Source organism: Castanea sativa, chromosome 3 (genome assembly GCF_040712315.1).
Source record: "Castanea sativa cultivar Marrone di Chiusa Pesio chromosome 3, ASM4071231v1".
Taxonomy (NCBI): Eukaryota; Viridiplantae; Streptophyta; class Magnoliopsida; order Fagales; family Fagaceae; genus Castanea; species Castanea sativa.
In genome coordinates, this window is record NC_134015.1 from 36981701 (window position 1) to 37007045 (window position 25345).

General features: G+C 35.5%; 2 protein-coding genes across 7 annotated transcripts; one reads left to right on the top strand and one right to left on the bottom strand.

Moving 5' to 3' along the window:
- The first annotated feature begins 1549 nt into the window (after positions 1-1549).
- Positions 1550-11824, top strand: LOC142628064 (OVARIAN TUMOR DOMAIN-containing deubiquitinating enzyme 1). 3 transcript variants are annotated; one of them, XM_075802020.1, is made up of 10 exons: positions 1550-1745; positions 2401-2634; positions 3046-3111; positions 3198-3281; positions 3417-3539; positions 5970-6022; positions 6143-6192; positions 6270-6370; positions 10799-11083; positions 11513-11824. In XM_075802020.1, exons 2-9 carry the CDS (start codon positions 2467-2469, stop codon positions 11060-11062), a joined length of 909 nt encoding a protein of 302 aa, XP_075658135.1. In that variant the 5' UTR covers positions 1550-1745; positions 2401-2466; the 3' UTR covers positions 11063-11083; positions 11513-11824. The 3 variants fall into 3 exon arrangements, with proteins under 3 accessions (XP_075658135.1, XP_075658137.1, XP_075658136.1); XM_075802022.1 differs by having other exon boundaries at positions 1559-1745; positions 2458-2634; XM_075802021.1 differs by having other exon boundaries at positions 1631-1745; positions 2379-2634.
- A 3652-nt stretch (positions 11825-15476) lies between these two features.
- On the bottom strand, positions 15477-25057 carry LOC142628004 (protein MEI2-like 4). Of its 4 annotated transcripts, none has more exons than XM_075801924.1 (15): positions 24524-25057; positions 23936-24142; positions 23735-23780; positions 20981-21265; positions 20372-20805; positions 20112-20270; positions 19779-19895; positions 19543-19691; positions 19097-19194; positions 18605-19015; positions 17383-18031; positions 16874-16958; positions 16674-16742; positions 16419-16598; positions 15477-16221 (listed from the first exon to the last, which is right to left on the bottom strand). In XM_075801924.1, the coding sequence occupies exons 2-15, from the start codon at positions 24005-24007 to the stop codon at positions 16066-16068; spliced, it is 2910 nt and encodes a 969-aa protein (XP_075658039.1). In that variant the 5' UTR covers positions 24008-24142; positions 24524-25057; the 3' UTR covers positions 15477-16065. The 4 variants fall into 4 exon arrangements, with proteins under 4 accessions (XP_075658039.1, XP_075658041.1, XP_075658040.1 ...); XM_075801926.1 differs by having other exon boundaries at positions 23936-24025; positions 24524-24998; XM_075801925.1 differs by having other exon boundaries at positions 23936-24022; positions 24524-24660.
- Between the last annotated feature and the right edge of the window lie 288 nt (positions 25058-25345).

Consider the following 25345-nt stretch of genomic DNA (forward strand, 5'->3'; position numbering starts at 1 on the left):
AATAAAGCATTCACAATAAAGCATTCAAAATATTTAGTTTTTTGCAACTCAAAACTCCACTTTATCTATTTTAACAATCCACTTTATAATACACCTTACAACAAAAGTTTTATGTTAATATTCAACACATTAAAATAATATAAACAACATAATAAAATAATATATCTAACACAATAACCAACAAAAACAACCATCAATACATTAAAATACTTGTTTTTAATACTCTACATTATTATTATTATTTTTTTTTGGTTTTGAGTTTTGAACTACAGTGGGTTGCTGTCTACAGTGGGCTGCTATAGATAGCAACCCATTGTAGCTCAAAAGTTAAATTTTTTTAAGTTTAGCTACTTAGCTGTAGCCACAATTTTGGAGAATTGGTTGCTAAATTGATATTTTTGTCAATTTAGCAACCTCACTAGGAATGCTCTTACAAGTATTTATACAAATCATTACATAAGAACTTAACCAACTAACAACAAACTAATTCGGCTCAACTTCTTAATCTTTGGGCGAGTCTAAACTAACCAAGCTTCACTTCTTAGACCAACCTAGAGTTTTTCTTGCATTATTGTAACTACTTCACTAATTGTTAGCTCTTTCACTTAGGGGTGGCAAAATTGAACACAACACGAAATTAGTAGGTTATGGGTTGAAATTTAGTGGGTTAGTGTCATATTTGAGTTTAAATGACTGACCCGTTTAATAAACGGATTGAGTTAGTGTCCAATACCTGGAACCCTTTTGACATGTCTGGCCCATTTAATTAAATGAAAATTTACCAATATACCATTCAAATCCTAGGTATATAAACTTATTAATTGTCGTGGTTTATTTTCTTTAATATACTATGATTGATTGAGTGTTTGTGATATTGAGATATGTTTTATTTTTGAGTGATTATTTGTGATGTAGTTACTCGTTAGTTCTGAATTTTATAGTAAAAATATTTATTTTTTTGGTTTTTCATAACTCAATTTGGTTAATACTATTTTTTTTTCATTTTGATAAAATTTAATAAACAGGTCAACATAATTGACTAGTTTAATAAATGGATAGTGTTAGGTTAAAAAATCTTGACCCGTTTAATAAACATGTCGGGTTAGTGTTGACACATATAGTCGGATATTCATGGGTCGACATGACACAAACTCAAGACGTGAATAGGAAATACCACCCCTACTTTCACTTGGGTTTCATAACGTGAAAATAGAAAAATTCTTTATTATTTGATTTACTTAATATTTTTAATATAGACATTCAAGATTCAAATTTTTTGTTCTTCAATTTTTTTTTAAATTAATTATTACAAAAAATTTAGTTAATTATTAAAAAAAGTGAAATCTATCTAATTTAGTTTGACTTTTAAATTAATAAAAAATTTACATCACGTAATCTTATAACTAGGTATTAAAAAAAAATTAATAATAAAAATGGGAGGACGCAGGCACACCTCTCAATGGAAATTTTAGGGAAAAAAAAAACTTTTTTTTTTTATAATTATTTTCTTGTGTGTGCAGTAAGTAATTAAAATCCAACGAAAGATCGCGGATGAGTTGAGTTGTTAGTTTCAGTTCTTGTTCTTGGAGAGTGGAGACCAGCCTCAGCCTGTGGGGGCCACCTTTGTTTCGTTTCGTTTCGAATTAGATCCTAATCCTAATTCCTACTTACTATTACCCAAACACGAGTGTCTCTCTCTCTCTCTCTCTCTCTCGGAGATCACCTTTGCTTCGATTTTCAATTAGGTATGCTTTTTTTTACTCTACACACTCATTCATTCATTCATTCATTCATTCCACCCTTTAATTAGAAGAAAAAGCCCTTAAAGCTTCTCTCTTTGCTTTGATTCTTTAATCATCTTCACACATACAGGTTTGGGGATTTTACAAACTAATTCTTAGATTTGATGCGAAATGAAACTTGTAATTCTTTCAGTCTTTACATATAATTCATGTCAAACCAAAACCAAAGCCAAAACTATTGAGTGTTAGCATTTCTTTTCTATATGCCTCAAGAATAATGTTAAAAAGGTTTAGTTGGAGATCCATGTGTATAACTCTATACATATGATTGCAAAAGGAATTAACTATTCAGCAATTAAAACTTTATTTATTTACCAAAATCTCTCACCTTGTTGGTTTTCTTGATTTAGTTTTTAGCAATGTAAAATGTTTTTATTTTTTTTTATTTTGGTGAAGTCTTTATGTATGTGTGTGTGAATCAGATTATATGATGATATCTATGTTGGCTGGGCATCTTGGTTTGCGGAATTAGTCTTTAGCCCTCTGTAACGTTGTTATATTTTGAAAAAATGCTAAAGAAAATGTACATGTTTTATTGAACTAGTTTTGCAAATCAAGAACTCTTCTTACTAACAGGAGGCTGTATAATCCGTGACAGGAAGTTCTTATTCCAATTTAGAGGACTTTGAACGACGGAAATTTTTCTCATTTGCAGCAAGAGACAATGCAGAATAAGGATGGGCCCCGAGCAGACGGGGACTTGGAGGCTGCAACATCCAATCCAACACCTGACTTTGATGATTGGGCAAAGTTTGGGGATGATGATATTATGCAGCAGCAAACTGCAATCCGAGCTGAGGAAGCCGAGAAAACCCCATTTGTAGGCGACAAGGCAAGAGCAACTGCAACTCTTTGAAATTCTATCTCACCAAATATGCTTTTTTTTTTTTTAAATAATTATTCTTATGATTAGATTTAGATTTAGATTAGTCTGCTATAATACTTATAATTGAATAGATACTCTTGTTTTTGTTGTTTATTAATAAAATGTTTCTCTTACCTATCCAAAAAAAAAATCTCATCAATATGTTTATTTTATGTATGTTGGGTATTCAAATATTGTTTCTGCATCGCAATTAGTTTACATTCTTCTCCCTACTTTTTATTTTCAATGCAAATTTTCTGTTGCTTTTATAAGATTCTGGCTGGCACCATTGCCATTATTGGATGGTAATGTCTTTTCTTGTTCTGATTTCTGAATATGCGTGTGATATTAATAAATTTTTTGGTGATGGAATGACAGGAACCACTGTCTTCTCTGGCAGCTGAATATCAATCAGGGAGCCCCATCTTGTTGGAGAAAATAAAGGTTCTGTGTGTTCTGTGTTCTGTGTATCTTCTTGCTATTATGATTATTATTTCCTTGTAAATTGATTTCTATTTCTCTTTATGCAGGTGCTTGGTGAAAAGTACGCTGCCATTCGGCGAACAAGAGGAGATGGAAACTGCTTCTTTCGGAGCTTTATGTTTTCATACCTTGTATGTCCTAATGTGCATTATACAAACTCTCATCATTCCTGTATTTTGGGTGTATACCCCTAAGCTTCATATTTTGGAGGGAAACTAGTGCTCCAGGAATTTTGGCTGCTAAATAATTTATATGCTTCATAATAGGAGCATATTTTGGAATCGCAAGACCGAGCAGAAGTTGATCGTGCCAAATCCAATGTTGAGCAATGTAGAAAAACACTTCAGAGCTTGGGTTATGCAGACTTCACTTTTGAGGATTTTTTTGCGGTAAATCTATTATCTAATATATATTGGATTCTTATGAGTTAGTCATACTTACTTTGTGTGTTTGATGGGCATTTCCTTAGAGTGAATATTGTTCAATATTTTTCAAATGAAATAAATAACTTCCTTTTTGTCTCTTCCTCCATAGACTTCCTGTGTACTAGTGTTGCACTGCTTTTGCACTTTCTCTAGTGAAATTATTACTTACAAAGAAAATGATAAAAACAACTTATAATTGAAAGTCACTGGTGATGCCAATGACCATTAGGTCAAATGGCGTTTCTTAGTATTTCCAACGGAGAAATTCAAGATTCAAGTCCACTCTTCCCAACTTACAGTGTATCCAAAAAAAAAAAAAAAGTGGCGATATGCCATAGTTGAAGTCATTTGCTTCTTTCTATGCTCATACCTTGACCCTAGCTTGGCTGATGACATGAATAATTTGGCTTTGTCAAGTTGACTGAAGTTCTCCTTCTGGATGTTTTGCACAGCATTCAACCTTTTGCCAAAGTAGGTATCACAACAGTTAGGACTGGCAATAGTAACCATGACTCTGTGAGTTTGGCCTGGGCTCTGGTTTAATATACTACTTATAGTTTATGGAGTTATTATTTCTTTTGAACAAATTGTGTTGTCATGTAATATCTGTTGCATTGAACTATGAATTTTTTTTTTTGGATAATTACAACAATAAGGGAGGAAGGAAACAAACTATAGTTCTCCTAATAAAAGAGAACAAGCTATGCCACTGAGTTAAATGGCTCTTGGCAACTATGAATTATACTATTTTCAGAAATTACAGTATTTTCCAGCCTGATTCTGTTAATGCTTGGAACTGTAATGGCTAGTCTAGGGCCATAGAATATGTATATATGAGGATTAAGATTCACACTACCCAAAAGCTTAAAATTACCGTCTAACTCTCCCATGTATGCCCACCTCAGTGAGTGGCCTAAATATCTGGAATTCTGAACATAAATGAGAAGTGCCTTAATACCATGGTAAATTATAATTTTCACCATGACCTTATTATACTAACATAGGAGATTATATAGTGTTTTTTTTTTTTTTTGGTTGATAATTAGGATATTATATAGATTATATGATTGAGAATAAAAACAATTTTTTGATTTGTTCACGGTAGGGCCTATTGAATTAAGAGTCATGTATTTTAGGTAAATATTCTTTTTTACTCTCATAATTACTTAATCTAATTCTTTCTTTGAGTATCTAAAGTTTTTACTCTATGTATTTTTTTTTTCTCATGTTGTACCTTTTTTATTCATTGGCATGCATGACTATAGAGTTCATTATTTGAGATTTTGTTTATAGTAAACAAAGTCATTTTTCTTTCTATCATTTATGAAAAAAGTGACAAACTTTGCAGATACGTGTAGGATATCCTTTCTTGTCTATCACTTTGACATGAATGAAAAAAAAGAAAAAAAGATTGGCTTACTACAAGGACAAAGTTTGGCTACAACTCACTTGAAATCTTTTTATTGGATGTGAATTTTGACAAATTCACCATTAAATTACATTTTCTTCCTATAAACCTCCACGCTTGCTAAATTTCCAGAAGATTAAATATTAGTGGTTATGACATCAATCAAATTTTTAAAGTTCAAGTTGTCTTAGTTTAGAGTTATGCATTAAAAATAAGTTTATGGATCGAATAGTAAAGAACATACAATTGGCGCGAAATTTGACATAAATGTTAATAACATAAAGAACATGCAATCTGGTTAGATTTTCAAAATATGCAGACATGTTTTTTAGTGGGAGTTGTGATATATAAGTAATTATCTTCCCTTATGATTCATAAAGAACTTGTAGGTCCATGGTTTACAATCTGCTTTTCATTTGAGTAATAATTCAATTATTTAGATTGATGACTGTCCTAACTGGTGCACATATGAGTGTCTGTATTATTGGATTATTACTGAACTCAATATTTGAATGCCTTAAAAATATGGACAGGATGCTGAACCTAATATTTCCTAATTATTAAAGTTTTTTTAGTGGAAGTTTTAATAAGAAAATGTTGAATTATATTCACTATAAGGAATATGGCATAGACCTTTTTACTTTGGTATTTCTCGTGTATGAATTGGCTGTGGAAATGCATGAGACATTGGTTTTGTCAAAGGTTTTTTATGTACTCCTAGAACATAGCCTGCTTAAGATTTTGGAATAGATTGGCTGCTTGATACATTTAACATTGGCATAAACCTTTTTAATCTTGAGTTTTTCATGGACATATGGATGATAGAATGCCCAGCTTTATTTAGTTTTTAATATTGTATTTTACCCTTTATGATGTTTTAAGTCATAAAATTTTAACCAGTGGTCAGTAGTTTTTTAATGGAAGTTTTAATACTCTTTTATATAACACCTATGCGTTTTCTCTATTCCATGTGAAAAAAATTTCAGTTATTCCTTGAGCAGCTGGAAAGTGTCCTTCAAGGCAATGGAACATCCATAAGGTGTTGATAAACTTATTCTTGTACTTATGAACTAAAACTATAATCTGATGCCAAAATGGTATGTTGTCTGCAAATTGCTCTCTCAGTGTGTAAAATAAAATGGTTTATTTTTTGCTACAGCCAAGAGGAGCTTTTACTTAGGAGTCGAGATCAGTCAATATCTGATTATGGTGAGTGACTTTAGACCCACAAAAGCCTTCATCCATTTTGCCCTTTACTAAATTTCCTGACCAATTTTGTTGGATAGTTGTAATGTTTTTCAGATTTGTTACCTCTGGAGAAATACGAAAGCGCTCAGAGTTTTTTGAACCTTTTATAATGGGATTAACAAATGCAACCGTAGAGCAGGTTTGTTTGATATGTTAAAAATTTTTTGACATAATTATTTGCATTACATTTTCTGTCTTGTAATGCCTTGTTTGCTTTTTGTTGCAAGAGGGATATGTAATTACGTATGAGAATTATTTGTACAAAATCAAAGTCATTGTTATGGAGATGAGTGATTTATAAATATAGTTTTTGTAAAAGAACTTATGAGAAAATGCTTGATAAGTTGTCTTTGTTCATGATGCCTACTCGTGTGGCTAATAAATTGGAAAAAAGGCTCTTTCTATGAGGTGGCATTCGTGATTCCTAAAAGTTCCTCCTGGTGGATTGGAGAATGGCGTGCTCACCCTTAAAAGAGGGGTCTCTGGGCATCAGAGAACTTAACTCTTTTAACCAGACTCTTAGGGAAGTGACTTTGGAGGTTTGGAGTGACAAGGGACCATCTTTGGGGGAGAGTAATTCATGCTAGATATGTTGAAGACTGGGGAGGGTGGGGAGGGTGGATAACAAAATACACTCAACATTCCCATGGAGTTAGATTGTGGAAGAGCAGTCATTTGTCAAATTCTTACAATTTGAGTTACGAGATGGCTCTAGAGTAAGATTTTGGACAACTAACTGGTGTGGTGACCACTCTCTTAAAGATTTGTTCCTAGTCAAATATGCCTTAGTAGTGGACGAGGTCTCAGTGGCATCTTAAATAGCCAGCACTTCTTAGGGTGCAATTTACCACTGGAATCCTCATGTCATCCAACCTTATCAAGATTGGGAACTGGCATTGCTGCTTTTGAGTTGCTCTATGATAATTTGCCTTCTTCAATGGGTGAAGACCGAGCCTTAATAGATGCCAAAAAAAAGGTATGTTTGAAGTTCAATCATTCTATAATACCCTTAGGGGTTCTAGGTTCTACAGATATTCCCTTTCCTTGGAAGGGTATATGGATGACCAAGGTCACACAGAAGGTGTAGTACTTTGTGTGGACTGTAGCGTAATGGATAATATTGACCATTGATAACTTTCGAAAGAGGCATCTGTTGATAGTTGATTGGTGTTGCATGTGTAAAAGAAGTGGGTAATCTTTTGATCACCTGCTACTCCACTGTCCCTTGGCAATTGATGTATGGTCATTTACTTTTGCATTGTTTGGGATGGTCTGGGTGATACCCAATTCTGTGATCATGGGCATTTTCATCACCATAGAATAGTTATTGTCATGTAAAATAGTAGAATTTGTGGTATGACAGAAACAAGGGGGTCTTTGATGGAGTTGAACATCCGACCTTCGTAACTAGAGAGCATATTTGCAGTCCTCCTACAATTGGATGAGGGCCCAGGGCAGCATTCCTTCAATGTCTTTTTTTGATTTGTCAGTTTCTCTCATTATGATTTGTGTTCAGTGAAAATTGGACCATACACATCCTGTGTCTCTGCCTTTTCCTTAATAAATATAATTTTTCTTATTAAAAAAAAAAAAAAACCTGGGCTGGAATGGGAGAAAGCTGTTGAATGGGGCGTGGAGAACTTAAAAGGCAAAGGACCGAATGCCATTATTTATAACGTTGGTTTGGGGATCAGTTGTATATAAAGTATGGTACCTATGAAACTTTCCAAAGTGAGGAGAGTTTAATGAAAAAACATGATCTGGGAGATAAGCACTTGAGTGATAGCAAAGGGGAAGCTTACACCCAGGAACAGAATTATATGCTGTAAATTGGGAATCCCCTTGTCAGTTCTTGAAATGTCTTGAATTTAAGTTCCTACTCAAACTTCTCAATTAGTTCCTGATGTATAGATAATTACAAGTAGGGGTCAGAGTTAACCAGTCTGTTTTGAGTTTAGGCTTGGTCTTTTGTTTCCTGCTGTTCTTTAGCTTGTGTTTTCTTTGGAGGTAGCAGCCTTGGCTGCTGTGTTCTTGAAATTTTTCTATTTTGTTTATAATATGGTACTTAATTATCAAAAAAAGAGATTTAGTCCTTTTAGCCTTTCTTATGTCTGATTCCTAAGAAGACCAATGCTATTAACATTAAGGACTTTCGTCCTATTAGTCTTGTGGGTAGTTTGTATAAGCTACTATCAAAAGTGTTGGCACATAAGCTTCGTTGTGTTTTGGACGAACTTATATCTAATTCTCAGAATTCTTTTGTTGGGGGGAGACAGATTCTTGAGATCATTCTCATTGCTAATGAATGTTTGGATAGTAGAATGAAGAGTGGTATTCCAAGTGTGATTGTCAAGTTGGATATTGAGAAGGCTTATGATCATGTGAATTGGGATGCTTTATTTTATCTCATGGGGAGGATGGGTTTTGGAGAGAAGTGGGGGAGGTGGATGAAGTTTTGTGTTTCTACAGTCCGATTTTTAGTTCTTGTTAATGGCTCTCCAGTGGGTTTTTTTTGGTAGCACTCGAGGCCTTCGCCAAGGGGACTCCTTGTCTCCATATTTTTCCCTGACGGAAGTTTTGAGTAGGCTGTTGAAAAGAACAAAAGAGGGAGGTTTTATTAGGCGTTTTCAAGCAAATTCCCGTTCACAAGGAGTTTTGCTTATTTCTCATCTTCTTTTTGCTGATGACACTATCCTTTTTTGTGATGCAACTAGGGAACAACTTTTATATATTCGAATGGTGATGATTTTCTTTGAGGCTATCACAGGATTGAAAGTTAATATTGGTAAAAGTGAGATTGTTTCAGTGGGGGTGGTAGGGAGGTTGGATACTCTGGCTGGTGTCTTAGGTTGCAATGTTGGTAGGCTGCCCATGATTTACTTGGGTATGCTTCTTAGAGCTCATTTTAAGGATTCGTCAATTTGGAATCCTATTATAGAAAATATGGAGAAGAAGCTTTCTGGTTGGAAACGTTTATATTTGTCGAAAGGGAGTAGATTAACTTTATTGAAAAGTACCCTTTCAAGCCTTCCCACCTATTTCTTATCCTTGTTTACTATCCCTATAGCTATGGCAGATAGATTAGAAAGGATCCAGAGAAATTTCTTGTGGGGGAATTCTGAGGAAGCTTTCAAATATCCTCTTGTTGCTTGGAATAAGGTGTGTTGGCCAATTGAAATAGGAGGTTTGGGGATAAGGAGGTTTGGGTTGTTTAATCAAGCCCTGCTTGGAAAATGGTTGCGGTGTTTTGGAAGTGAAACCAATCACTTATGGCGTTAGGTTATAGCTACCAAGTATGGAAAGTCTAGTGGAGGTTGGTGCACTACAGTTAGTAGAGGTGCTTAGGGATGTGGAATGTGGAAGAATATTAGGAAAGGTGCTGAGAGTTTCTTTGATCATGTGTTGTATGTGGCGGAAGAGGGTCTTCTTATTCGATTCTGGTATGATCTTTGGTGTGGGCACATTCCCTTACAAGATCTTTACCCTGATCTTTTCACTCATGCTATAGGTAAAGAAGCTTGGATTTCTAAGTTGATTAGCATATCACCAGATGGTGGTAGTAGGAGTTGGAATATTCAATTCCACAGGGCTCCTAATGATTGGGAGGAGGAGAGAGTGTTTGCTTTTTACGAGCTTATTTTTTCCAAAATGCCTAGGGGTGAGGGGACTGATAGTTGTTTTGGAAGTTAACCCCGAATGGTGTTTTGATGTGCGCTCTTTCTATAATTTATTATCTGCTCCTCCTACCTTTCCTTTCCCGTGGAAATGTATTTGGAGTAGTAAGGTACCTACAAGAGTGTCTTTCTTTTTGTGGACTGCAACTCGAGATATTATTCTTACTATTGACAACCTTGTAAAAAGGAACTTGTCTTTGGTTAATTGGTGTTGCTTGTGCCGTTGCGATGAAGAAACAGTGGATCATCTTTTACTTCATTGCAAGTTCGCACACGCCTTATGAAGTGAAGTGTTTTTGATGTTTGGTTTAGCGGGTGATGCCAAGGACGGTTGTTTCTCTTTTTTTTGCATGGGAGAATTATCTAGGGTTACACTTTTTTTCGATCTGGAATATGGTTCCAGCCTGTTTGATGCGGCTAATTTGGAGGGAACGAAATACCCGCACTTTTGAGGACATTGAGAAATCTGCGGATTCTTTGAAGTCTTTGCTAGTTGGGATATTGTTTGGGAGGTCTTGTACTTGGGGTCTTACACAATGTATTTCCATTTTTTATTTCATGCATTCTATCTCTATTTGATTTGTTTGTATCTGTTTCTAGTACATTTTGTTCATCATCATGAACATGACGTACTTTCTTTAATGAGGATATCTATTACCTATCAAAAAGATTTAGTCAGGTGGGGTTGTTATGCTAATAATTATGATGTTGTTGGACTTGAAATGCTAATATGCTAATACTGTTCTTTGTTAAGTAACTAATATGCCCCGGCATTGGTTACATGTCAGTCATTTCAGAAAGTTTGTTCTCTGGCAAGTATGGTTAAAACTTTTCATGGTTACAAGATTAGATGAAGTTCTCTCTCTCTCACATAGTTTTGTCTGTTTCCATAGTTTTGCAAGTCATCAGTGGAGCCAATGGGTGAAGAGAGCGACCATGTGCACATTACTGCCCTGTCGGATGCATTGGGTGTGCCAATCCGTGTTGTGTACCTTGATCGCAGCTCGTGTGATAGTGCTGGTGTCAGTGTAAATCATCATGATTTTATTCCTGCTGTTGGCGGCCTTCCAAATGCTAGTGGTAGCACTGAGACTGTTAGTCCCTTCATTACCTTGTTATATCGCCCTGGTCACTATGATATTCTCTACTCAAAGTGATGGTTGTCGTTCGTATTTGTGGTAAGTTCTTCTTACATCTCTCTTCTGCACCACAACTCTGATAGACTTTACTGCCCCCAGTAGGATAACCTATAAACTAGGCCTTTTAAAAACCCACTCCTCTTGGATGCCAACAATTCTATACAATTCGTTGGCTTGTGGACATGCCTTTGATCATTTGATCTATTTATGAGTTTCCTCATTTCTGCCATCATGTCACCATGTAAGTGGAACCAGTGAATTATTGAAATGCCTTTCAACAGAGGATGATGGCAGCATCCTCATGCATTGATGTTGCCCATTGTGTATACCTGTATAGTCAAGCTAGCAGTGGCAATGGTTTTGGAATAATTGTGTTGTTAACAAATTGTTTTTCTTTTTGTGACTGGCACTTTGAATTTCCTAAGGAGATGATGTTTATTTGAGTTCATGTCCCTATGTGTAATACAGGTTGTCTTTGATTCCCTCGTCACTGAGCTCTCACTCTAACTTCTGTTGAAGGGATATCCTGTACTAAAAGCTGGAGGCCAAGGCTCTATTAATTAATGCTGTAACTTGTTCTCAATTGTTCAAAAACTTCTGATCTATTACTGGGGACAATGGGACCTAAACATGAGTTTCCCTAAAACTTGGGACAGTTGTAGCTTTCAATTCTGAATTGCATGAATTACACATTTGAGCTACTCGCCTGGTCTTTAATTGTCTGTATCATTGTATGGAGTTGCATTCATAGAAAAAAAAAATCTGTTTGAGTTAGATTCCGACTTCGCTGTCCATGTGAACTATATATCCTTAATTCTGACACGGAATCTAAGATCAATTTTCATGTTATGAGAAATAGTTGCTACGTCCACAGATTTTGTTCCTGTGATCGTGGCAGGTGAAAGGCTCCTTTTTTATTATTTTTTATTATTCAATAACTAAAATTGAGGGAGGTGGATTTGAACCGAGAATGATATTGAAACAACTGGAGGTATCAACCAATTGAGTTAACAAGCTTTTAGAAACAAATAGATCTATATGAATATGGTTATGGCTGGGGCATTTTATAGGGACTGGTGCTGGTTTAAAATTTCCCTGTGAAACTGCTTTAAAGGCTCGGAGATGAATAACACAGCCTTAATGGCGATCGTGATTGATGGTCCTGTCGTGCTCTTGAAATGATTTAATGTTCAATTTTTAGTGCCACGTGGGATTATTTAAAGTAATTGGCTCGAGTATGATGTAGTTAAAATTTGCCAGATTTGGAAGTTAATAGATGATGCTGCGCCTGGGGTCTGAAGGATGGGGTCTTTGCTTCTGTCTTGCAAGATTTTGTTTTGCTCCATCTCCGTTTCTTAGAGTCTTGTGAAGCTTCGTTCCACCTTATAAAATTCTACTTTTTGTTAATTTGTTCTGCAACTAGTATAATTTTTTTAATGAAATCTATTTTATTAATAAAAATATACTTAAAATTATAACTAAATTTATCCCATCAAATCAAATCAATTTTTAGAAAAAATTGAATAATATATCCAAGTGTTTATCAAGACAATCATAAAAACAAAAACAAAAACAAAAAATCTCATAGTATATAACACATGACAAAATAAAGGTAAAGAAACACATTGGGTAGAATAAAATAAGTTAATATTAATATGTTTGTTTAAATAGTAGGGTTTTTAGGGTATGAAAAACTTACAATTATAATCTTTAACAACGCGCAGGGTGAGTCTAAAAAGTCTAAACCCATCCCTGCCCCGCTCCGTCCCGTAGTGCGAGGCTAAAATCTTGCCCCATTCCCGCCCCGCCACCTTTGCAAAGAGGGAAAAATCCGCGCGGGGCGAAGCAGGAAGGAGCAAGTTAAGCAGGACCGGAAAAAATTATCATATCTGGCTGCACCCCACAATCCCCTTTTTAACCCCTCTAACATAGAGCATGAATCTCGTTTGGTAATAAGAGAGAAAATTTAGGTGAAAGCAATATTAATCCATCAGGCTTTGTGCTTGATCATCTATTTGAAGAGTTCCTTTAAAAATAAAAATAAATAAAAACCTGACATTTAACTTTTCAATAACATAACCATTGAAAGATTTGCCTTTTTCTTTTTCTTTTATAATAAGGGGAATTACAATTTTTTTTTATTTTTAGTTTGACCAAAATTTAAGTTATCTACCTGTGGTTTAAAATTTGGCACTTTACCCGCCTAAGGTCTACTCTGTTAAGCCTTAACAGATACCCATCACATTTACAACTAACAAGACCTCTCACCCACCACCAAACCAGAAATATATAGTTCAATATTCTTCACACTTACTAGCTGTGAAAAACCCATTAACCAGCCAAAAGCCTAGTCATCCATAAATGCTGTTCAATTCACAATGCTACTACTGTCTGCTAAGTAAATTTAGAACTCACTTTCACTTCTTATTTTTCTTTTCGTTTGACTAGATGATGTAAAAAGCTTGGATTTTTCAAGTAGGTTTGTTGACAGAAAAAATGGACAGTACTGGGATTTTTGTAGTGGGTTTGTTGTTTTGTTGATAGAAAAGATTGGAGGAAGGAACAGAGAGGTGGGGTTGGGGTTTCATGTTTTAGGTTTCATTTTTCTTCACTAATTTCGTCCAATTTTCCATTTATTATCTCACATTTGTGATTATTCTTTGTGTTTGGCTAATTCTGTCGTGTTGTTGTTCTAATTTGTATGCAAGATTAGTGGGTTTTAGATATGTATAATTGTTTATGGAGAGTGTTAGCAAGAGCCCAGTTGGATAATTTTTGTGTTCTAAAGTTCTTGAGCAAGCTTCTAAATTCTTAAAAAGCCACCTTTTGATCTTATTTTTAAAAAATTTGTTATATTTTTTAAGTTTGTAACGGAGAAGATCCATAAGTGGGTAACAGACCTCTAACAGCGTAGACCTCAGGTAGGCAAAGTGCCAAATTCTAAATCACAAGTAGGCAACTTAAATTTTGGCCAAACCACATATAGATAAATTGTAATTTATCCTTTATAATAATAATTCAAAAGTTGAGAGAGTGGAGATTTGAACTTTATATCTCCTTTGGAAATACGACACTAAGATGTGTCAACCAATTAAGGTACAAGACTCTTGACAGAGATTTCCCTTTTCAATCGATTGATCTAACATTACTTTCCAGCCACTAATAAGACTTCCAAATTAATCACAACTTTAAGACTTCCATATTAATCACAACTTAACAATGCATCAAGTAATAATGATAAAGTGTGAGTAAATTCTCTCAATCAAATGACAAATTGACGTCTCACTATATATATATTTTTTTTTAAGAACGAAATTGACATCTCACTTAAATGTTCACTATAATAAAGTGAACTTAACATAATCAATCAGGAAATATTGATGCTTGAGTGACTAGTTCTAAATATCACAAGAACATTAAATTTAGAAAATTTTAGAATGCTCATTTGGTTCGTGATCATAGATTCGTAAATGCAGAACAAAAGTTTCCAAGGTTTTTTTTTTTTTTAAACTAACGTAAAGTAAATAATGGTATTCATCGAACTTTATAAGATAAGGTTTGTGATTTTTAGCTAGGTTCAATGGGAGGGGATCTTGTTTTAGGTTAAAAAAATCACTAGGATCAACTTTGCAATCATAGCTTCATAGAGGCACACAAGAATATAGAATATATATATATATATATATATATATATATATATATATATATATATATATATATATATGTATGTATGTATCCCCATCAAAAGGCTTGAATATCTAAATTTTGGAACTACCTATGGTCTAGTGAATGAGGTATGGGCACTAAAAGATTTTTTCCCCCCAACGTAAAATTATTCCCCTTGCACTCGGCAATGTTGACAGACCCCCAATCCTACCCGTAAGATTTTAGAGAACAACCTAATAGCAAGATCTTCCGGGATTGTGCACGAGTTGATCTGTTTTCGACCGTCCAGAACGCAAAGGTAGCAGTGGCGCATGAATGGCCACGGTCCATTTCTCTGCCTTTTTAAAAGGAATACTCTTCGGCCTAATTCCTTATCCTAACACCAATGTTAACTTTATTTGGAACTGCCTTGCACACAACACATTTGCAGTTCCTGATAGTGACAGCATAATATGATGGTACCAAGGTCGACTTCACATCTATATCTATTTAGGTGAGGGGACCAAGGAATTTCAAATTTGCAATGCTGTGACAACATACTAGAAAAGTGGGATAACAAAATACTCCTTCAACCGTTGATCTCTCCCCACTGAGAAAAGAGAGTAATCCGGCAAATTGCAGTTGCAGCCACCTCTAACTGTATACAAACAAATCATTATAGGATACCATAAATCATAAAACGAATGAACTAGGTATCCCATTTTGAGTCATTTAAGAGTATCTGCAGGTGACAAGGTACAACAATGATTTAAAGGGACCAATATATCTCTAAAAGCAAAAACGATACATAATTGGTTCATCCCACTTCAAAAAATTTCACAACAAAAGTTGACTTTTGTACCTCAACAATTACAGATGGGCTTCAAGTTCGTCAATCAAAAAACAACAAAATCGGGGGGATGGGGAAAAAAATAAGAAAATAAATGAAAGGAAAAGGTGTAGCAGAGAAGCCTCCTCAAAACGCAATGAAGGATCTCCCCTTTTCATTGCTCAGAAACTATACATACATACATATATATATATATATATATATATATATATATATATATATATATATATATATGTCATTTTATCATAATATTCTCAAGGCCATCCAAAATTTTGAAGCTCCACCAGATGCTCCTTTTTCTAACAATATCAAAAATTGGTAAGAACAGCAAAAGAAAACTGAAAAGATATTTTGCTTTGGTCAAGCATTCCTCCTCTAAATTCTTTTTAGGGCTTATCAAAAGCGAAAGATGCTTTTTTTTTCCCTCATCAGACACCCCTAGTATATGTAACCAGGATTTTGGTTGGATATGATTTAGATTACTCAGTAATGTAAGGTTAGTGCCCACAAAAAATGCGTGGCTTTCTTAGTCTAACTCCTTTGAAGAACCTGAAGATGCATCTCCAGTATAATCCTCCCCATTTCCCAATTTTGGTGGACTTCCTTGATGGCTGTCCTCATGGGTGTTGGTCCGAGCTTTTCCAGGTCTGGTACGAACATTAACCCCCATTGGGAAAGGCACCTGCAAATTAGAAAAGGTCAGCATGAGATCTCTTTCTGTGTGCACTGTACTCTTTCTCTCTCTCTCTCCACAAGAATGATAATAAATAAAATAATATATAGAAATTAAAAAGTCCACCAAGAATTTGGCTGGTTGTCTAGGTTTTGATCATCTTTAAGTCGCTAAGTACTCTGAAGAGCATGTTGCAATTTTCATACCTGATCACCAGCATTGGGGCCGTCAGTATTGAAGAGAATTGGTCGGCATCGCTTATCCTCATTCATCAAGCTTGAGTTTTGGAAATGTGCAATGAGAGCAGACTTGCCTTGTATACGAGCATATGCCAGTGATGCCACCTTTTCACTATTAAACTTCTCCCATTTCTTCCCATTGAATGCCTGCAGAAATCAGAACTTTCTTTTAGCTTTAGTCTTTGTATTTTACCTTCAACTTAAGGCTTATATATAACAAACCTGATAGAATGGAACGATCAAGCTAGGATCAGTCATATTGATGAATGCATACCCCACATTGCATTTGTTCTGCAAGAAATGTCCAGGGGATAAATATACCCATAATAATTCCACATAGAATTACTCAGCAAGTCTTGTTCTTCCCATACAAATCTTTATCGAAAAAATTAGAGGGCATTTGTAAAGAAGCTTGTATTTACCTTAAAATCAATTGGTAGATAGATGAAATCGTAAGTTCCTCGATGGCGTTCATCTATTGCAGCCAAAAGCATCTTTGATGTATACCTACAATTATAAACAAATCAATCCCAGAACTAAAATGAACCAAAAAGGAATGCAGGGAAACATGTAAACAAATGAGACTATTCCTTCTATTTGCAGCAAGATTGGAAAATATGAGTTACAGGAAATTTCTAAAACGGCTACAGTTAAAAAATCTGGAGTCCAATTCCTATCACTTGTAATGCTTGAGTGCATAGCACAAGATTTCCTCTACCTAGCTTGATTTAATTTTATGGCCTTAAATACTACATCAATTAGAGGTCATGAAGTGAGCTATTTGTCAAATGGTAAACGAGACCTTTATGCACCTAACGCATACCAGTTAAATACCAAATCAAATGATGTTAAAAAAGTAATTATTACTGGAAAGAAGAAAGATCCAGCTATTACAAATATGATCTTAAGATTGACTTGAGAAGCCTCTTACTTGTTAGGGATGTTCTTTATCATAAGTGTTGTTCGGTTGTCTTCTCCACGCATTATGCGGTCAATATCAAGTTCATACTGTTTCTTGTTCTCAGCCTGACTAGAACCGCCTTCATTTCTACGGCTGCGAGATCGTTCAATTGGAGAATCAAAGGAATTCATCATTGGAATCATTTGACCTCCACCAGAAAAGATCATGCACCTCTGATGATGGGATTGGAGTCCTATATTTTTTGGGGGAATATGCAGGTCCATACAGTTTCCACCAACATGAGGAAAGATGCCATGAGAAACAAATTCCATCCCATGCAGTGAATTATTAGACATTCTCATGTTCTCAAGGGAACCAGGATGAAATCCATTAGCCTTGGGGGATTCTCCTGCATAGGCATGTCGCCTATCCCAGAGAGAAGGATTAACTGCCGGTGCTGATCCCACATGGTGGTTATTTATGGGTAAAACTGAATTCAACATATTAGATGGTCTAGGAGGTCCATGCAATCTTGGTGCAGGATGGGTTCCACAAATTCCATTGACAAATGATGGTGAGTTTGGCCACATCATGCCAGGAGGCCGATGGTGATAGGAGCTATTCCACGTATATTGATGTCCAGAAAGAGGACAGCTCCCATTACCAGCAGATCCAAAAACTGAGAGAGGAAAACCGGTTAAACCAACATATTGATAACCAAGAAATAAACCAAACTAATTAGGCATCATATTCCTTCTAACTAAAAAACAGTTCAACCACAGTGTAAGTCTTAATAACCAATATATATATAGTGTAAGGTTCATTAGAATCTGAAGCAAGTGTTAGTGTCTCAGATCACCACTCCCAACTCTACTACATTCATTGTGACAAGTTACTTGGCATTCCCTAGCGCTGGAACCTCATTGGATATCATATGCGGCACCTGCTTGAATGTAGAACAAAGGGTACAACTAAGACTTACCCAGCCAATCAATTCTATTCTAGACCATTCAGATATATCTGAACTAAAAAAATAAAGAAAAGGTAAGCCATTTTGACAAACCCAGTTGTCAAAGTCAAGTCGACCTCTGCTATTTCTGGTTTTAGTTATTTCTTTTAATGACTCTTTTTTCTTTTCAACTTAATAGGAAAAGTTCAGATAGGGTTAGGTTAGCATTGAGCTATTAGGAAACTTTACAAATATATAATGAAAACCATTAAAGAGATGAACCTAGTGATCCATTGCTTTTACCAGGTTCGTTGAGTTCAACTGGGTGCCCATTTGAGCTTACTCTTCGCAACTGCCTGTTATCAAATCTTTCAGGTGGACTGGGATTGATGTTTGGATTCACAGTGCCCGGAGAATTCAACTGAACACTATTAGTTAAGCCATCATGATACTCTGGAAGTGAATGAGGATGGAAAGTTGGAGTTCCTCGAATATCAAATTTCAGTTGTCCCGGTGAACGTCCAGACTCAGCAAGGCCAATCTGATTGCTAAATGATTCAAGTTTCACCAGAGAGGGTAAGCTGTTAGGAACGCTAGAAGAGATCGCATGGTGCAATGCAGTTTCCATGGATGGAGCTTGTATTGCAGAGCGTGCCCCCAAAACAGTTCCATGATCCATGCTACCAGACGTAATTGCCCCATGCAGAATTGAGCCTGTTAACACGTCTTTGTGAGAACAAAATTTTGTTTTTCTCTGAACTAATAGTTAAAGAACAAAATTGCAAATTACTATACCAGAGAAGCCAATGGCCAAGTCAATAGGAGGGCTATTTTGTTGCAGATAAGGACCACCATCATCATGCTCCAACTCTGGTGGGATTTGTTGCATCAAACTGCAGCCACAAACAAAAAGGAGGAAAGTTAGTAATGGATCCAAAGCAATGAACCACGCAAATGCCATTTCAGTACAAATAATAGGTAAGTCTCTCAAATTTTAACAACATGGTTAAGTAAGAAGCATGAATTAATTATAAACACAAACACCAATGCTTACATCCTGTAACCTTATGATTACAGTAAGTGGTTACTCAAATTTTTTGTCCACCAAATGAGAACAAGTATCATATTTTTGCCTTCACCTACTTGACCTTCATTCCAACAAGAGATAAAGAGGAGGGAGAGGGGATAGAAAGAATATGCAAACAGTAACAGCAGATTTTATTGTGCTTGGACAATATTACCGTCTTGATCCCCCTGGACAGCTTGGCTCAAGCTTGATCTGCTTCCCAGCAATATCACTTCTGTTTAATGCACGAAGAGCAGCCTCTGCAGCTCTAACATCATAAAATTCAATAAATTTGTGATGACTTCTGTGTGGAGTTTCACGAATCTGCAATACATGAACAAGAACCAACCATGCATTACAACTCCATCATTCTTTTGTTAAGTCAACTATAATAGCTGACAACAAGCTTACCTCCTTGATCTCTCCATAGACACCAAAAATCTGACGGAGTTCATCATTTGAAACAGAGGAATCAAGGTTAAACACCACAAGTGTACCCTGATTAATATCTTTTTCTGAAGGGTTGTCCTGACAGAAGATAACCCCAAAAGGCAAGAAGTCAAGCGAAAATGAATATGCCCAAATATATAGAACATGGACTGAACTACCAAATTACCATTACAGAGGTCAGTGCAGTTGCAATATAACAATGATCCTGCAGCAGATTCTCATACATAATGCTAAGAAGATGATAAATTACTGAAAGTAGCACCATGCATAAAGGATGAAAATGCAGAAGCTCACCTTCGGAATTGAGTAATGTATGTCAAGCTTCCTACGCCTTAGTGGTTTGTTCTGGAGAGCTTTCATTGCATTTCGGGCTGATCTAATATCATAATAGGAGATCATAACAAAACCACGATGCTTGCAAGCTGTATAGAGAGTACGGATATTTCCATAGTGCTGCACATCAAAATTCAACATTCTATTAAGAACAATGCCCAAGTGCAAATACACATGAGGCACAAACTAAAACACCAACAAAAAAAGAGAGGAAAAGACACCTCAAAAAGGGCCCTCAACTCAGAGTCTTCGACGTTGCTATTTATATTTCTGACAAACAATGTCCTGGAAGGGTGTTCACCAGATGGGTGTTCATTAGCTATTGAACCATTTGATTCCCCTGGCTGACCATTAGAAACTACTCCAGGAAATTCCGAATTATTTTGTCCAGCAGATGAACCATCATCTCCCAAATCCATTCCCCCAACACTACTAAAAAAGTCTAAGTCCTCCACATCATCCCCTCCACTGGGTTGAACAATACAGTCAAGCCCATCAGTCACTCCAGAAAGCAAGTCATCATCATCAGGGAGGAGGTTTCCAATGGTTTGGGCCTCAATTTCTTCAAGGGACTCAAAAGGTTCCTCCTCCTCATAGTGGGAGGCAACAGTACCAATAGAATGACCATATAGGGTATTATTTGATGATAATCTCACTGCATTAAGAAAATTCATATCAAACTAAAGTGTATAGACTCAGTAAAAGTACAGACTAGAAACCAAATCTAGAATTCATTGACGTTAGTTGTGTGTTTAAAGTTCAGGCATATAAGCTGGTACCAGCAAATAGCCATGTGCAAACCTAGAAGCAGTGAAGCAAAGAAGACTTACACTTCCTACTAAATAAATCTGACAGTGAACTTGAGAAGAGACTACTCTCGTACTGAGCACCCATCATATCAATTTTGTTGCCTTCTTCAGAATAAGATGCTGGCTGTGTGTTCAAAGTCAAGGAATGACTGGATGCTCTGCCTGATCCCACAGCATGCCTATTTAATTTAAAATTTATCCGCTGATCTTGTATTAGGAAAGACTCGGGATGTTGGGACTTCATTGTCTGACTTTCCACTGGTATAAGCTTCTCCATTGGTGATGAAGCAACTGAATTACCACTCACTGTTCATCACATTAGATCAAGTTTTATTCATAACTAAATGCAAAGGTCATCTTATGAAATAAAAGGGAATAATTGCATGGATGTCAAGGAGAAGGTATTTCATTTGCTACCCTGAAATAATGTAATTCAAATAGGAAAGCCACACATTAATTTTTAAATTATTTTTCTATATTTGAAATTAATAAATGCTGCTCCAATGGAAATAAATACATTTTTCTCTTCAGAACAGCAACGCATCAAGGCAAAAATGAGTTCAAGCATTCTAAATGTAGACAAGTACGCACTACGCAGTCAGGAACTCTAGCACAATCCCCATTATCACCTAGCAATTAGAATCTGAAGAGTGAACGGCCTCAATAATTGGAATTGCATAAGGCCATAGACAGAGTGAGTTCATTGCAGAACTAGCAAGACCCAAGTTCCAATCCAGTTACACTAAAACATAAGCTGAGTAATCAGGATGTGACAGAATGTAAAAATAATAATTACATAAATTCAAATTGTTATTTTAAGTTTGAAATCCTGAATAAGCGATCTATAAAAAGGATATTAATACTTAGTTTTATCTGTGGGGAAATAATATAACGTCATAATTGTTCAATCTTCAGTCAATTATATATATTGAGCTTGATCAAATTAGAATCCTAAAAGAGAAAGAACCTACCTAACTTCTAGTTTGACCTAAGAATAGAAATTCATTCATTGGATTTGGATTTAGTTGTTAACCTAAAGGATCTTTACAAAAATCAAATATTGAAAGTGTTGAACTGACATAAAATTCAGATAATTCCCTTAATCAATAATTGTACAGAAACACAATTTTCTGCTATGGAAAAAACTTCATAACTAGAAGAGAGATAGAACCATGAATTCAGTTCTAGTTGAGCTTGCACATGAGTTGGTCTACTGAACAGTTTGGGTTATGAAGAGAGGATATTGGCATTGTTCTGACCCTTGAAGTCATATAGAACCACATTTTTTTGTGTTGACAATTCGTTATTCTCCTCAAATGTAAGAGATTCTCCTCAAATGTAAGAACTGAATTGCAACTAATTCTCTATTTTAAAGTGTCGCTGAACTTCCATAAAAGAAGTGAAAAGTGAGGTTAAAACTGTGAAGCTAGGTTATCAATTGATGCCGCAGAGAAAAGAACCAAAACCCCAAATTAGAACACACCTTTACTCTCTATGTTTACGTAGACTTCCTGCAAGATGAAGTAAATAATATCTCCCATCTGGCTCCAACACATTGAGTCATGCATCAACAAAAATGATTATTATTTTTCAAGAAATGAATGCCCTGAGATAATCACCACTTCCACTTCTATTAAAGTTGGAATATGCTACTCTTGGGTAGCACGTGTACTTTTATCAAGTCTACTCATAATTTAAATTTTCAATTATCTCTATTATTCAATCTTTCAAAATTTTCAGTGATATTGAATTTGGACTCCACATCTATTCATATTGACATACGCCTAAAACCATCTTCTAACTGGAATAAATTGTGAAAAGCATTTTTTTAATGATTTATAAAAAAAAAAAATAATTAACAAGGAAAAGAAAATACACGAAAGGTGTACTAAATTGGCTAAGATTTTACAGATAAAATCCTGCAAGGGAATACATCCCATGCCTTGGCCAAATAAGGTTTTCCAAACAACCAAATTCTCAAGTAAGTCCAGAAAAGCAGAAAAAGGCCCATTCAAAACTACAAATTCCACGCCAATTTACATTTAGTCCCAACCCAAGATATCAAAAGCATGCTAATAATTCTTATACTTGAACAAGAAAAGCAACACTAGCTACAAATTTTAGGGAAACGCACTTCAAAATACAAACTAGTCGTGCTTCCTTCACTTCCCTTAACCCACCCCACCAATTCATGCATTAAATTGTGAAGTATATGCCTCCAAAAGTTGAAAAGTCATATTTGTGAACTTTCAAAATCTTGCTTCTGAAATTATTGAAAAATTACTATCAGGCTATAAATTTCACATATAAATCTATTAATTAATATCTACAGTATGGCACCTTTGTTAATATAGTAACCATTAAACAGGTCATTAACATGTTTTCTACAGATTTGAGATAATTCCAATTTCCCAGTTTTACGTGTTACTTATGACTTGTCTCGATCTTATGCTCCTGTTACAACATCAATGCCACAAGAGACTATACAGAAACAGTCAAGGGCCCTTGATTTGTTAAATATAAAGGATGAGACACAATTTTGAGTAACTATGTAACATCTATCAGGATATATCCTAATTGCAATTTGAAGTCTCTAAAGTTCACAAACATTCTGACGGTTACATTAATAATAACAGTACCTGCTAAATCCAACAACAATCCAAATGGAAAAGCTGTACCATCAACGACAAGACGACACACAAAACTGCTGAAAATGCATATGCATTCTGTTTATGGACAAAAAACGGTAACACTTTCTACATTAATGGTACTCACCGAGGCCATCAGACACGTTATTTGAATTCCAAAAACCGACTTGTCTCTGCCAAAACATAATAACAAAAAGAAATAAGGACAATTGGGAAAACGAACTCAACGCATTATAACGATAGTATTTAAAAATGTATTAAGCCAAGAACTCTAATAACAGAAGATACACTGAATTGTAACATAAACAAGCAATGGAAAGCTCAATACCTCGTTGGGAAGACTTTCAGAGAAGTAGGACGATGAGGACAAACCTGGTAAGTCCATTATCTCAAATGGCATGTCGAAACCCTAGGACTGCTAAAAAGTAAAATCAAAAAAATTCCCTTCAAACTTCCATTTCCGGTAGCGAGAACCAAATGCATACCTCTATATATAACTCAAAAGTTTTCCCTCCAACAAAAGAAAATAGAAATTCTGCATGGTAATTGTACTGGTTCAGCAAATTAAGATACAGTAAAACAATCCAATAGTTATAGCAGCAGGCAGTAGCACACGTATAGAAGAAGAATTATTAAAAACCAAAATCTACTACTTGGATCAGCTTAAGATCTTGGATATAAACGCATCAAAATTATGACAAAAATAGAAAGAGAAACTAATAAAAAGCATTAAATTATATTTTTTAAAATCTTGCACATGTTAATAATTGCAAATCCACGAGCAATTTTCAGGAAGATCAGCAAAGAATTAAAACTCAGTTAAAAGATAACACGCGCGAAATTACCAAACCAAAACCAAAAAAAAAATTTAAACAAAAAACTGAAAATTGAGCAAACCGATGGCACAGTTTCTTACCTCTACAAGTTGAACTTTCCGATTAAACAAAAGGATCAGAAACGAGGACGCATCAAAAATTGACACATTGAAGAGGTTTTTGGATTTTGGAGAGCAAAATTGGTGTATATGAAGGAAGAGAGAGAGAGAGAGAGAGATGGAATAAATTACGGCTTAAGGCAAGGAGATTTGAAATAGGAAAGAAAGGATCATCATCTACTCTTCTATCTAGTCTTGGAATCTGTGCCGTGCAAGATCTTCCAAACTCTTTGATGCCTTTTTTCCCTGCATTGCACGTTAACCTCTCTCTCTTCCGTCCTTCTGAATTTTTTTTTCTTTCAATTGTTATATCATACCATCATGTTTCTCTGAATTTTCTCTCTCCTTCACATTTCACAGCTCCGCCAGTTTCCGGCGACGCAGAGCGGTTCTCCGGCGAGATTCCGAGAGCTCGCCAGAGAGGTAAAGAAGAAAAAAACAAAAGATGAGAGAGAGAGAGTTTGGACCTGTTTGGGCTGTGAGTAAACGGAGATTAAAGAAAAAGAAAAAAAAAAATTGAAAATGTTTGGACTCAGCTCCTACAAACACGAGTGGGGTGTGGTGGTCACCGTCAAGTCTGTGATTTAACGGCGTTATGTGAGTCCGTTTTGTGGTCTCGGTAAAGCCGTAAAGGCAACGGGAAAGTCTTTTCTTTTTTCTTTTTCTTTCTTTTTTTATGATATAAAATCTCTCTGTCTCCTGCCACGCTGGCACCGTCGAGCCGGTTTGGTTGGTTGGTTTAGTTGTTTTTGAAATGACGGAATTGCCCCTTTTTGATATCATGATTGAGTTATTGAAACGGTT

Coding starts and splice junctions, on each gene's coding strand:
- LOC142628064 (XM_075802020.1), top strand. CDS start 2,467: ATGCAGAATAAGGATGGGCCCCGAGCAGACGGGGACTTGGAGGCTGCA. Junction 3,282..3,416: donor GCTTTATGTTTTCATACCTT/GTATGTCCTAAT, acceptor GCTTCATAATAG/GAGCATATTTTGGAATCGCA. Junction 6,023..6,142: donor GGCAATGGAACATCCATAAG/GTGTTGATAAAC, acceptor TTTTTGCTACAG/CCAAGAGGAGCTTTTACTTA.
- LOC142628004 (XM_075801924.1), bottom strand. CDS start 24,007: ATGCCATTTGAGATAATGGACTTACCAGGTTTGTCCTCATCGTCCTAC. Junction 23,781..23,935: donor CTGAAAGTCTTCCCAACGAG/GTATTGAGCTTT, acceptor ATGTTTTGGCAG/AGACAAGTCGGTTTTTGGAA. Junction 16,222..16,418: donor GCCCCAATGCTGGTGATCAG/GTATGAAAATTG, acceptor TCTAATTTGCAG/GTGCCTTTCCCAATGGGGGT.